The 12,625-nt window shown below is 34.4% G+C and overlaps 1 protein-coding gene across 3 annotated transcripts in view; it reads left to right on the top strand.

The window, feature by feature from the left end:
- Positions 1-12,625, top strand: part of LOC144444509 (uncharacterized) — a 64,242-nt gene that overhangs the window by 15,335 nt on the left and 36,282 nt on the right. For all 3 annotated transcript variants that reach the window (XR_013481847.1, XM_078133948.1, XM_078133947.1), the window contains exon 2: positions 8,899-9,208. Coding sequence is in view for 2 of the 3 variants with exons in the window: in XM_078133948.1 (XP_077990074.1) it covers positions 8,899-9,208 (310 nt within the window). In the remaining variant the exon portion in view is untranslated. The remainder of the gene's footprint in view (positions 1-8,898; positions 9,209-12,625) is intronic.

Below are 12,625 nucleotides of genomic sequence, written 5' to 3'. Positions count from 1 at the left end.
TCATAAATTTCAGGTTTTACTTTCCGATGCAAATATTTTATAAATACCAATTCTGTCGTTGTCCAGCCTTTGAAGTTTAAAGATGACAGTTGCATTATTTTTATCAATGTACATTAAATTTATAAGAATTTGAATCTGAAGAAATTAGCCTGCTGAAGTAAGAAAATAGTCAGATATTGAGGCCGGTTTTTACTTACTTGAAAATGTTAAGTTTGATTTATTTATGATAAATATAAGAAAATGAATAACTGTTAACTGTTAAAGGAGAAAAAACACACCAAGACAAAGAAAAAAAGCAGATTAAAAAAAAAATTAACATGCAAAAGGCATAAAATGTTATTCTGTACTCTCAGTCAAAAATAAGTCTCATTTTAACTGACCTATATGATAGAAATATAATTATGAATAATTATAAAAGTATTCCAAACAAATTGAAGAGAAACTAAATATAGATTTAATGTGATAAAAAAACCCTGTTCAAATGATAATTTGTGAGTTGACAATAAAATAATTGCTAAATTAATGTGTATAATTTGACAATAAATTTATCTACCCTACTTTATCTCAAAAATCAGAAGATTGCGTTCGTGCAGAGTGTACTTGAGTTTGTTACTGTAAATCAGGAATTTGTACTGATGATAAATTGTTAGCAGTATTTTTGTCACGAGTTGTACTTTTAAAAAGTAGGTAAAATTGACCAAAGTTCCCCACATTGTTTGTCAGGGTTCCCTACTAATAATAACAGTACAAGGTTTTGAAAACCTATTCAAATTTGACGGAAATATCTCCTCTGTTTTAAATAATTTTTTTCATGTACTTGAGTTCCCCATCAAAATTGTGGTGTAACTACATGTACAATGTATGGAAATCTGTGCCAATGTTGTCGAATTATTTCCTCTATTCACAAGTTTTATGTAATTCCCCATCTGTTACTGGGGTTCTCCACCAGACTTGCAATACAATGTTTTGAAATCTGTATCAGTTTTATTGAATCCTCCCCCTCTCCACTGTTTGTGGGTCCCCCACCAAAATTATGGCACAAAGTATGAATGTATGCAAGGTTTACAGAATGCCAACTTCTGTTATATGACTTCCACAAACTTAAACAAAACAGTACAATTATGGTGTATTTTGTAATTCCTTACTGCTGTTGGAACCCAAACTCTATCAGACATATTTTATGTGACCGACGACATAAAGTTGTTGTGGTAAATTGTATGCTTAATGAGGCGTAAATTAATCCAAATATTGCAGTCAATGGCCCTGAAGTTCTTTTACATTTTAATAAACCCCTCCTAGCTTGCTGTGATACAGTATACTATCCTGGAAATCATGACACCCCACCCAGGAAGAAATGACCTTTAGTGTTTTTATGTTTTAATCGGCCAAGGGGACGAGAAGCGATGTTTTGATTTAAATGAGCAACAGGATAAGAATAGCCTAGATCGTGAATAAGAATGAAATTATTCAAGAGTTATAATTGTGAAAAATACAGCTTGTTCACATATCTTCAAAATGGACAGTTTTATGGAGTGACAACCTGACCCTCAACTTAGAAACCCAAGGATAGAAAATCTCAACATTTACATGAAAACAAAAATGATATTTTTATAGGGATTATACTTAAAAAAGTAATGACCGGTACCATTTGCAAAGTTGCTGGAGACTGCTTCAAAAAAGTAATAACCGCTTTCATTTGCTGGAAGGTATTGAGACTGCTAAATTTATCAGGCTCTCCAACCATGTTAGATAATTCTTAGTATTACTGTAATGAAAACAGTCATCTGTTGTTTTCAGATCACTATCTTTGTCAGTATATTCTAGTGGAAGTCAGTGTGTGAAAATACATGTCTCAGTTGCTCGTGTGCATTCAATAAATTTCTGCAATGTTGGTTGAGTTTTTTTGTTGAGATTGATTGTCATGGTGTCTGTTGTTACAATCACAATGAATTCCTAACATAGATGTGCATGCTATCAAAGTTAACAGAAAGATGATATATCTACATCGGATATATTTTGTCACATTAAATGTTCGGTGGTCATCGGATATCGCATGACTCCAGAATTCACATTGGGAAACAGTCTTTCTAATAAAAAAAAAATCATGGAACACCAAAATGTTGTTGTTTCCACTAAATATGTATGCATGGCCACATAAATGTGGTTTATTTGCACGTCATCAGTATTCACAGGAGCAAAAACATCTTTTTATAAAGTATGTAAAGTTTTGCTTGGAAACATATTTGTTTCAAAAACGTCCTTAGTTTATTGGTTTGGTTTTTGTATCAGGAACCCCAAGGCATGTATGTAACTTGGAGGACAGCTGCAATTTTAAAAATGTATGCTAACATTTCATGTACCATATATTTACACTGTGTTATCTATATAGTCTAGAATTGCTAACAATATCACTATGCAAATTGGTATGCTTATGTTTAACTTCTCTAATTCGTAAACAAAATATTTTAAATATACAAGATACAAGAAGACTTCATATCTTTTGTAGGAGAAATTATGGTGATGGGGTTTCCTACATTAAAAACTAATAACATATTCAGAAAGTAAACTATAAAAATATAAAAACGATCCATAAAATAAGCAGAATGCACAATTATAATTCACACAGAGTACAAACAATAAACATGATAAAAGGATGCTGTTAAAATGTGATAACAAACTGGAGCTGTTAAAACTGCAGAGGTGCAGGTCAAATTTAATGATGAATGTATTGATAACAAAACAATATATTTTATCATATAGAAATGATTTATGCCATTTTAGGATTGTTTTGCTTCATGTGTCTCTGTTCACTAAGTTAACATATAGTAATGCAAGTTGTTTTTCATAGTTGAAGTTCCTGCAAAAAACTCAAATAACATATGTTATGATATTTGACTATTGTAGATGTACTTGACCTTCACCTCAGTGAGTTCAGTTTCTGGCAGCTGCATATCTGTAAATATTTGGGAATTTTTACTTGGCATACAAATGTACATATTTGTGCTGCTTTTAGTTTTAGTTATCAAATAGGCCAGATCTACTCTAATTTGTTAAACTTGAGAGTGGTGTTCAGAGTTCAAGCCATCCAAAATGAGATTTAGAGACTAGTAAATCCTTGCTAGTTGGAAACCAGGAAAGGAAGGAAAGGGAAGGAAAGGGAAGGAAAGGGAAGGGGGGGAGGGAAAGGGAAGGAAAGGGAAGGGGGGGGAGGGAAAGGGAAGGAAAGGGAAGGGGGGGGGGAGGGAAAGGGAAGGAAGGGAAGTGAAGGGAAAAGTTTAGGGACTTGTTATCATTTTAATAGTACAATTTTGTGCAGAATATAGAGGGAAGTATGGTTTACATTTTATGACGAGGGTAGTGATTTTAATTCTAGAGGGCTTGGCACCCTTGTTACTTTCATCAGGTAGTAAATAAGTGATGGACATCAAATGTAAACTGTCACATACAAAATGGTATACTTACATACGTATGCATGCACGCACGCACGCACACACTCACACACACACACATACATACATATACTAATAGTGTATATTATACATACATACATGCATACACACACATACACATACACACACTCACACACACACACAGACACACACACACTCACACACACACACACACACACACACACACACACACACACACACACACACACACACACACACACACACACACACACACATAGAGATGTTACTTTGACATGACATAAAGACATATGATTTATGAAAGCCAAAACTGTGGAATGAGAATGTAGAAACAATTCTATAGACTAAATGTTATGTATTGCCTATCAACTAAGTAGTTTAAATCTCTTGTTTTTATCTCCATACTTGCGAAGTCTGAAATCTTACTGGGGTAACAAAGAAAGACATTGGTCTCCAAGGAATCAATCTAACACCCATTACTTAGCAGAGCTGAAATTGATTTCTTCCTGTGGGGGCTGTAGGAAATTGTTTTGTTTCTTCAATAATGGCAGGTTTTCCACAGGAAACTAGAAGGCTTTGAATAATTATGACTTACCTAAGGAGACTTGTTTTTCTCATACTGCCAGGCGGCATGATAACATAGCCTACACACGTAATACTAATATACACTATGCATAGACAAGCACACACACACACATGCCCATGTATACTTATACAAACACATGCATGCAGTACACATATACACATTTCTCATGTTGACGTTAACATATCTACACCTATAAGTGTCACCCAGGCAGCATGATAAAATATTTGTATTAATTTAATAATAATATGTACATATAATGTCTTAAATTATTTGCACAACAAAATAAAGATACAAGTATAACATAGACACAGACAAGCAAATATTCCACATAGTAGCTTCATGCATACAGACATGCACACACGTGGATATGCAAGGGCACACACACACACACACACATACACACACACACACACACACACACACACACACACACACACACTCACTCATACTCATATACTGATATGCATGTATACAAACACATATATTCACACGCACACACATATACATTGTAAACTAGACATATCGGTACATTGATACATACAAATGTACCTCCCCAATAATTTTGTGTTCCTGTCTGCCTTACTATCTGGTAGTGACTATGTCATACTATTTGGTGACTTTGCAAGATCGAAAACCTTAGAATAGAATGTATAGAGATTTTCATATCTTGTACAAAATTTTTGTAAAAGGACTGAGGAACTCTAACTTGTAGATCTACCAGCTTTACTTCCCTCAACAAAACACTGAATACGAGTCAGAAACATATCTGTGCATATTGTTAATTTGCAGATTACTACTTGAAAAATAAAATAAATGGAATATATATTTCTCTTTCCAGTCAAGTAGAAACTTGGGAGAAAAAAGTTTGTATTTGAAAATACATGTATGTGGATTTAGTCTAGTTCCTATTTGGTATGAGCTACGATCACTACGATCACCTCCACTCACTAGTCTAGTTCCTATACAATATGAGTTACGATTACTGCAATCATCTCCACTCACTACATCTAGTCAAAGTCAAACATTTTACCGTTACTCTGACTAAACCCCATGCTGGGTAAAGGGTAAACGGTGCATATCAGTAGTAATCCATCACAAACTGACAGGCAGTTGTAATTGGTTTACTTCCTTCAGACATTGACAATTGCTCATTAATATTCAATTAGCTGTTTTTACTAAGATCATGTGAGGGACACGATAACATCATTACATTTATACGAACACTGTCAGGGGTAGCACAGATTTCTGTGTTATAGCAACGACTTTGACTAGATGTAGTGAGTAGAAGTGATCGTAGTAATTGCAACTCTTATCGTATAGGACCTAGGCTACCAAATACTTGTATGTGCATCATAATTAATAAACCAGCACTTTGCCATCATGTTTGATAATATTGTTTGTCAGAACAGACAAGGCAAAAGGTCCATTATTAGAAATCTATGCTGAATTTCAAATTACCCCCAAAGTTGTGCTAATTAGATTGATGCTCAGATTTAAACTGATGATGTAATCACATCCCAATTTCACTTTCATGGCCTCACTGAGACAGCTAAGACAAATTGAGATGAATTCAAAATTAATGAGGAAATGTTGAAAGAAAATATACAAAGCTTTACATTACAAGCACCTATCAATATGTGATGAGTTAATTACCACACTTTGTCCTGTTGTTACATGTTGCTATGGATATTTGCATATTTACAGTGTGAAGTTTGTTGGTCAAGATTTTGCGCTGGAAATGTCAAGTGTGTACGCTCTATTTTTACAGAAGTGATACTTGGTGTGATGATGATGTTACAGTGTATGTGTTACTAGTATCTAGGGATATTTGCATATAATGTGTGTACATCAAGTCTTGCATTCGAAACAGCATCATAATCATGAACCCAAAATCTGTGGGCTACCTTTGTACCTTTGAGATTTGTTGGTCAAGTGTTGATGTTAGAAATGACAACGTAATCATGAACACAAAATCTGTTAGCTACATTTGTACCTGTGGTAGAGAATATATCAAGGGAGGAGACGATTCTGAGAGTTGGATGATGGGAATGATTTACTGGTACGGTATGGTAGACACGTTTTTTCCCACCTACACATTTGACAACAGATGAAGCTACAGAGCAATAATGATTCATTCAAGGACACAGAAATATGAATAAATCACTTGAATATAGTGAGAGTAACATAACAATAAAACCTTTTGATGCATGAATCATACATGATTATTAAATGATCCAGACAAAGAGCATAAAATATTAGCTATTGTATTACTATTATGACTTCTGTGCATTGGTCATCCTGTGAACACCCCACATGTTCAGAAAGTCACGTTTCCACGACAGACTTTGTAAAAGGATTAGGAGTCTATATTTGAACGATATAGATGTGTGGACAACAACATTGAGGTGTTCAGATTTATACCAATTTGCTAAATTATAACTACCAATACCTAGTATTTGCATTTGCGGTGATGAGAAATGAATAATATGTAAATACTACGGATATATTACCCTTGTTCATGCAGCAGTGTTTTTGGAGCCCATAGACTTCCTGTGGTCACTACATTTTTGTACATGCTATTGTTATAAAACAATAGCCTGTAGTAGTGCATGACCACAACAAGTGGTTCCACAAGTGGTTTTGCTATGGTCTGGGGACCTTGTGAACAGAAATGATGAAATCTGGTAAAATTGTAGCGTACATGTAGCCTGTAGAAGTGGCCACAACAAGTGTCGTCACAAGTGTTTTTGTTATGGTCTGAGGACCTTGTGAACAGAAATGATGAAATTTGGTAAAATTGGCATAGTTTTCCGTACATTGTACGGTACAATTGGTAGGGATTGTACACAACAAAATGACTTTGAAACTCAGGTAGATTTTACCCACCTACTTACCATAAACAAAAAACTGTTTATGTCTGCTTGTTAATATTAGTCATGAAGTGCTTTTTACTTCTGTTTTGGGTGTTATAATTAAGTTCCTGTTAGTTTCTTTACGCAAAGAAACGTCAATGTTGCAATATACAATGTTATTAGTTTGGTAACATTTCTGTTGAATTTTGGGTGATATACTGTAAGTGTTCATGTCAGTACCTGTAAATGCATAGAATTATTGTATATTATAAGCAGTGACTGTTTCTGTTCAATTTGTTTCTCTTAAATCAGTGTGATTAGTCCACGTTCATCCACAGTACATCAACTCTTAGTAAATTACTGTTGCATCCTACATACCCTATTCTTGAAGATCACTCAAGGATTTATCTAGAACTAGCTAGAAATCCTAACATTTTACACTTAACTTAACACCAATAATTTATATGGCTTCTTTGAACCCACGCATACATCACAACTGTATGTATTCATCAGTAGTTTGTAGAATGTGTGGGCTGACACTGTGACAATGATAGAATACTTAACATTACCTATCAACAGAACATGACAAGTCTATCAGCTTGTAAATCTTGATACAAAATATCACTATCAATTTACATATCGATATATACACGTCTGTATTAATTATATTGGTCCTGACTGAGTTATTTGTTATCAATATATAATATTATTCATTGTCAATATATATATTCATATGTTATTCAATATCACTTGTAAATATCTGCATTTTCATTTTCAATATCCATAGTTATTTTCAATATCAGTTGTAAATATCTGCATTAGCGAGTTATTCATTATCAATATCCATAGTTATTTTCATTATCACTTGTAAATATCTGCATTAGTAAGTTATTCATTATCAATATCCATAGTTATTTTCAATATCAGTTGTAAATATCTGCATTAGCGAGTTATTCATTATCAATATCCATAGTTATTTTCATTATCACTTGTAAATATCTGCATTAGTAAGTTATTCATTATCAATATCCATAGTTATTTTCAATATCAGTTGTAAATATCTGCATTAGCGAGTTATTCATTATCAATATCCATAGTTATTTTCATTATCACTTGTAAATATCTGCATTAGTAAGTTATTCATTATCAATATCCATAGTTATTTTCAATATCACTTGTAAATATCTGCATTAGTGAGTTATTCATTATCAATATATATCCATATTACTAAGTTATCCATATTGCTTAGTTATTATCAAAATTTATCTGTATTACCGAGTTACATATATTTGTTATCAATAGATTATTGATATCCATATTAGTGAGTTATTTTGTAATATGGACTTATAATATTGATAATGAATAACTTGGTAATTCGGATAACTTTTATTCGATATCCACATTAGTGAGTACTTCATTCTCAAAATATATATATGAGTTTAAATCGGTTATCAATGTTATATGTTCATATTACACCAAATTATTCATTAACAATTATATATCCACTTTACTGAGTCAGTTATTTTAGTATATATCCATATTTAGATATATTTACTCAATATTTTTCTTCGTTCAGCCAAGGAAAATACAAATGGCCCAAGGGGCATTGTCACTACAAGGTCACGATGTCAGACGAGTAATGACAAGGGGGTCCCCTTAGGTCAAGACTGTTTCCCAGCTGAATGAAGAAAAATGTTGGGGAATTACATGTATATAATTTCACCTCCATAATTTATGAAAAATCTGAAAGTATAATTGTGAGTTTGAATATGTTTTGACTAAATTAAATATTTCAAGCACCACAGAACTACTGATGTAGACTGGTTGTCACGACATCAAATGACAAGTGTATAAAAATTCATATTTTTCTTTTTGTACAAATATGTTCAACCAGTCTTGTGTGTGGAAAAATCAGAGTTATTCAAAATACTTTTTAGCAATAATGCTAATTTGTTTCTTGTCATACACAGTGTCGTAAGTGTGTGTTTTGTGATGTTTTGTGTTCACTAATATCTTGTTCATTTCATTACAGACCATGAAGAGGAAATACTTTGTGCTTAGGTCACAAAACAAGTCAAGTCCAGCCAGGTTAGACTACTATGACAGTGAGAAGAAATTCCGATCGAACTGTTCCCCCAAACGATCTATAGTTCTTACAACCTGTTTTAACATTAACAAAAAGACAGACCATAAACAGAAGAACTGTATAGCTTTGTACACTAGAGATGATTGTTTTACGATAATGACTGACACATCTGATGAACAGGAAGAATGGTTAATGGAAATGTTGAAATTACAACAGTCTGGATCTAAGGAAGGATTGCCATTACAGCCAGCATTTGGTAGGTATAGGGTCCAGGATATAGGGATGCGTGGGATTTGATGGGTAATAGGGCCTAGGATATGGGTGGGATTTGGTTGGTATAGGGCCCAGGGTATAGGGATGGGTGGGATTTGGTTGGTATATGGCCCAGGGTATAGGGATGGGTGGGATTTGGTGGATGGGTGTGAGTGTATATGTATATATGGTGTGTACATATGGTGCGTTGGGTTGGTAGAGTAAGGATACTTACCATATACCACTATGTGACTTACTTCAAAGGAATAATATAAAGACACACTTACACATGCAGCTAGATAAGTATATGTACAAATTACACATACATACACACGTACATACACACCAGCGTTTTTGCTAAAGGTGGAAGGTTGATAAATCTATCCGGGTTCCCCAGTCATTTTACCAGGGTTCTCCAACAAAATTTTGATAAATTTTATTGGAAACGTCCCCTTTCGGTTACAAGGGTTACCTAACACAGACACAGACACACAGATACATACAGACACACAGACACATGCACACACACAGACAGAGACACAGACACAGACACTGATACAGACACATACACAGACACATGTACACACACAGACACAGACACACATGCACACACACCCATATGTACTTATATCATCTTATGTATGTATTGCCTACATGTACATCTGTACATTCACATTTATACAGACCCATGGTGCTAGAACACACATACACACACGCATGCACACACACATGCTCACGCACACACACACACACACACACACACACACACACACACACACACACACACACACACACACACACACACACATGCATACATGTTTGTTTACAAACAGATGTACATACTTACATATACAGTAGTGTAGTCCATGTAAACCTGTACAACGCAGTGCCAGGTAATGTAAAGTTACTGTGTAACACCCACTCTGACTTGACTGTGTCCTTATCAATTCACACACATCATAATCAGTTAAGCAGCGTAAGGATATAATATACGCTATCATTTGTGACATTTTAACTATTACAATAGGATTCCAACCCATTAGCCATCTGTCCACTATACCTGTATACATGTATGTCTACTATCATTGCTGCATGTCATGGAATATTACGGAGACTGGTACGCGATATTAAATCACGGTGCCAAGTACATGTAGGGTAGGGGATATTGCACTCAGTGTGTTTCATACAGTAAACAAGATGTGTACTCAGAGTCTACGAAAACGATTTATGTGTCTAAGAAAGAAGACAGCAACGTCATCGACATCAAGGTCAGTGTCTGATACACCAGCCCAGTCTTTAGAGAAACCTGCCTCGATGACGTCATTGGATAGTTACTTGGAGCACCGTAGGTCAAACTATAGACAGTCTTGGTCAAAACGACCCGTTAGTCTTCAACCTCAGGACATATCATTTATTATCCCAGAAGAAGAGGTATATATGTGTACACGTAATCCCAACTATCAATACCTTACACCCAAGGCTAAAACAGTACTTGTACAAAACAAAGGTATATAAAAACTTCATTCCCCAATTATATGCGATAAGTTTACCATCGATTTATAATACAGAGATTACATTCCAAACATGTGAGTTTATATACCCCAGGCTGACATGGTACTTGAATGAAACAAAAGATATGTTTTAACTACAGCTTTAGACTCTACTAACCTAGAACGTCATGTACTGTATCCATTTACCAAACAATTTGTCTCAACTTAGATACGTCATATCGTGATCGTTCCGAAGCTAAATGGTAGTTGTCAGAAATTAAGAAGAAATATATGTTTGCTCCAAATCACCTGAGTGTGTTTACTACAGATTTGTACAGTGTCTGCCAAACACAAAGGAATGCTCATTCTATGTCAAGTTTACACATTGCTTTTTATAAAAACGAGGAAATTTCATTGCAAATCATTGAAAAGTTAACTCAAATTGTACATATATACCATAATTGTTAATTCTTATCTACATGACTTTATACTTGTACGTGGATATGGCTGTCAATGAAAGACATTGAAATAGAAGATTTACCTTTGTGTGACAATTAAAGGCCCAAGTTTTAATCCCAGGTTCTTGCGTTAGTGTTATCTCATTAGACGAACCATAAGGATTACATAGCATCATTTTTTGTTAAAGTTTTGGACTAAATTTTTATATAACTAAATATTAATCCTAATCTGATGTAATCCTTTAAAGGGGCAAGTCAGCTAGGGGGATTATTTTATGTTGTGATAAATGCTAGCAAGCTGGTAGTGCTTAACAAACTGTCAATTGTCCCCTGGTACTGAAGTCACTTTTCAGTGAAGTCTCTCTGTCAAGTTTAACAGTGAGTGACTCTGCATTGCTCTCTCACATGCTAGAACAGCATAGTACAGTCCCTAATCTGTCCTCTTAGCAATTTTGACATACACTGATTGATGCACATCAATTTTTAGTGACGAACCAGAATTTGTTGTTCCTTTATCTCTAAATGTGCCAACCAAGTCTCAGGAAAACCCAGTTACACACATAGAATTATTGTTCACTCACAGACACCATTAAATGTTATCTTGCATGTGAGGGCATCATACTGTCAAACCTAAACCTTTACCCTGTCTAATACCCACAAACACAGACACAGACTAAGTTCAGGTTCATAGTCATCCATCATTATCATAACACCACAAATTGCACAATGATACTTGTATATTTGATTCTGTGGTTTGTAGAACACCCGCTATACCATTTCCATTTAGATCCTTGACTTCAAAATTACGTTGCAAATATGAAACAAAAACATGTCATTTCTGAGTGATTTGTACAGTACGATTTGGAGGCGATACAGATTGTGGTCACATGATGAGGTAAGAAGGTCATTGTTTAGAGGGGTCAAAGTTCACAGTACAATCTAGACACAAAGTAAACAAACAGTAACAGGTTTGGACAAACAATTTCAAAACAACATTTATGTCAATATGAATATGTCAACTTGTTTTCTGTTATTTTATTTCCAATGGAATATTTTCAATGATGTTATCTATTCAACCTTCTTTTGTTCACATAAACTAAGTCTTGCATTTTTTAACTGTTGGAACTTCTAGAATATCAAAGTGTTCATATTACTTACAAAGTAAATGGTTCAAAAATCTAAAGGTAGGACAATAGAGTAATGTTATGTAGGAAGTTTAATCGAGAATAGAATTGTGTAAGCGATGATCATCCAATGTCACACAAGCTCATAAAACAAACATCGTTCATTTAGGTCCCCTCCCCCTCCCCCTAAACGAACGTTCACAAGTGCAACACCAAACGTTTATATATGATGTAAACTATGATGAAAACTGTAGTGGTCACACCACTATGATAGATGTAATGTAAAAACATGACTGTAAACACATTAAAATAGTACCAGAAACCCAGCACCATATCTCACATTAGAAGT

This window comes from Glandiceps talaboti, chromosome 13 (genome assembly GCF_964340395.1).
Source record: "Glandiceps talaboti chromosome 13, keGlaTala1.1, whole genome shotgun sequence".
In the NCBI taxonomy this organism is placed as follows: Eukaryota; Metazoa; Hemichordata; class Enteropneusta; family Spengelidae; genus Glandiceps; species Glandiceps talaboti.
Note: the sequence above shows the minus strand (reverse complement) of the source record. Positions and strands in the feature narration are given on the sequence as shown.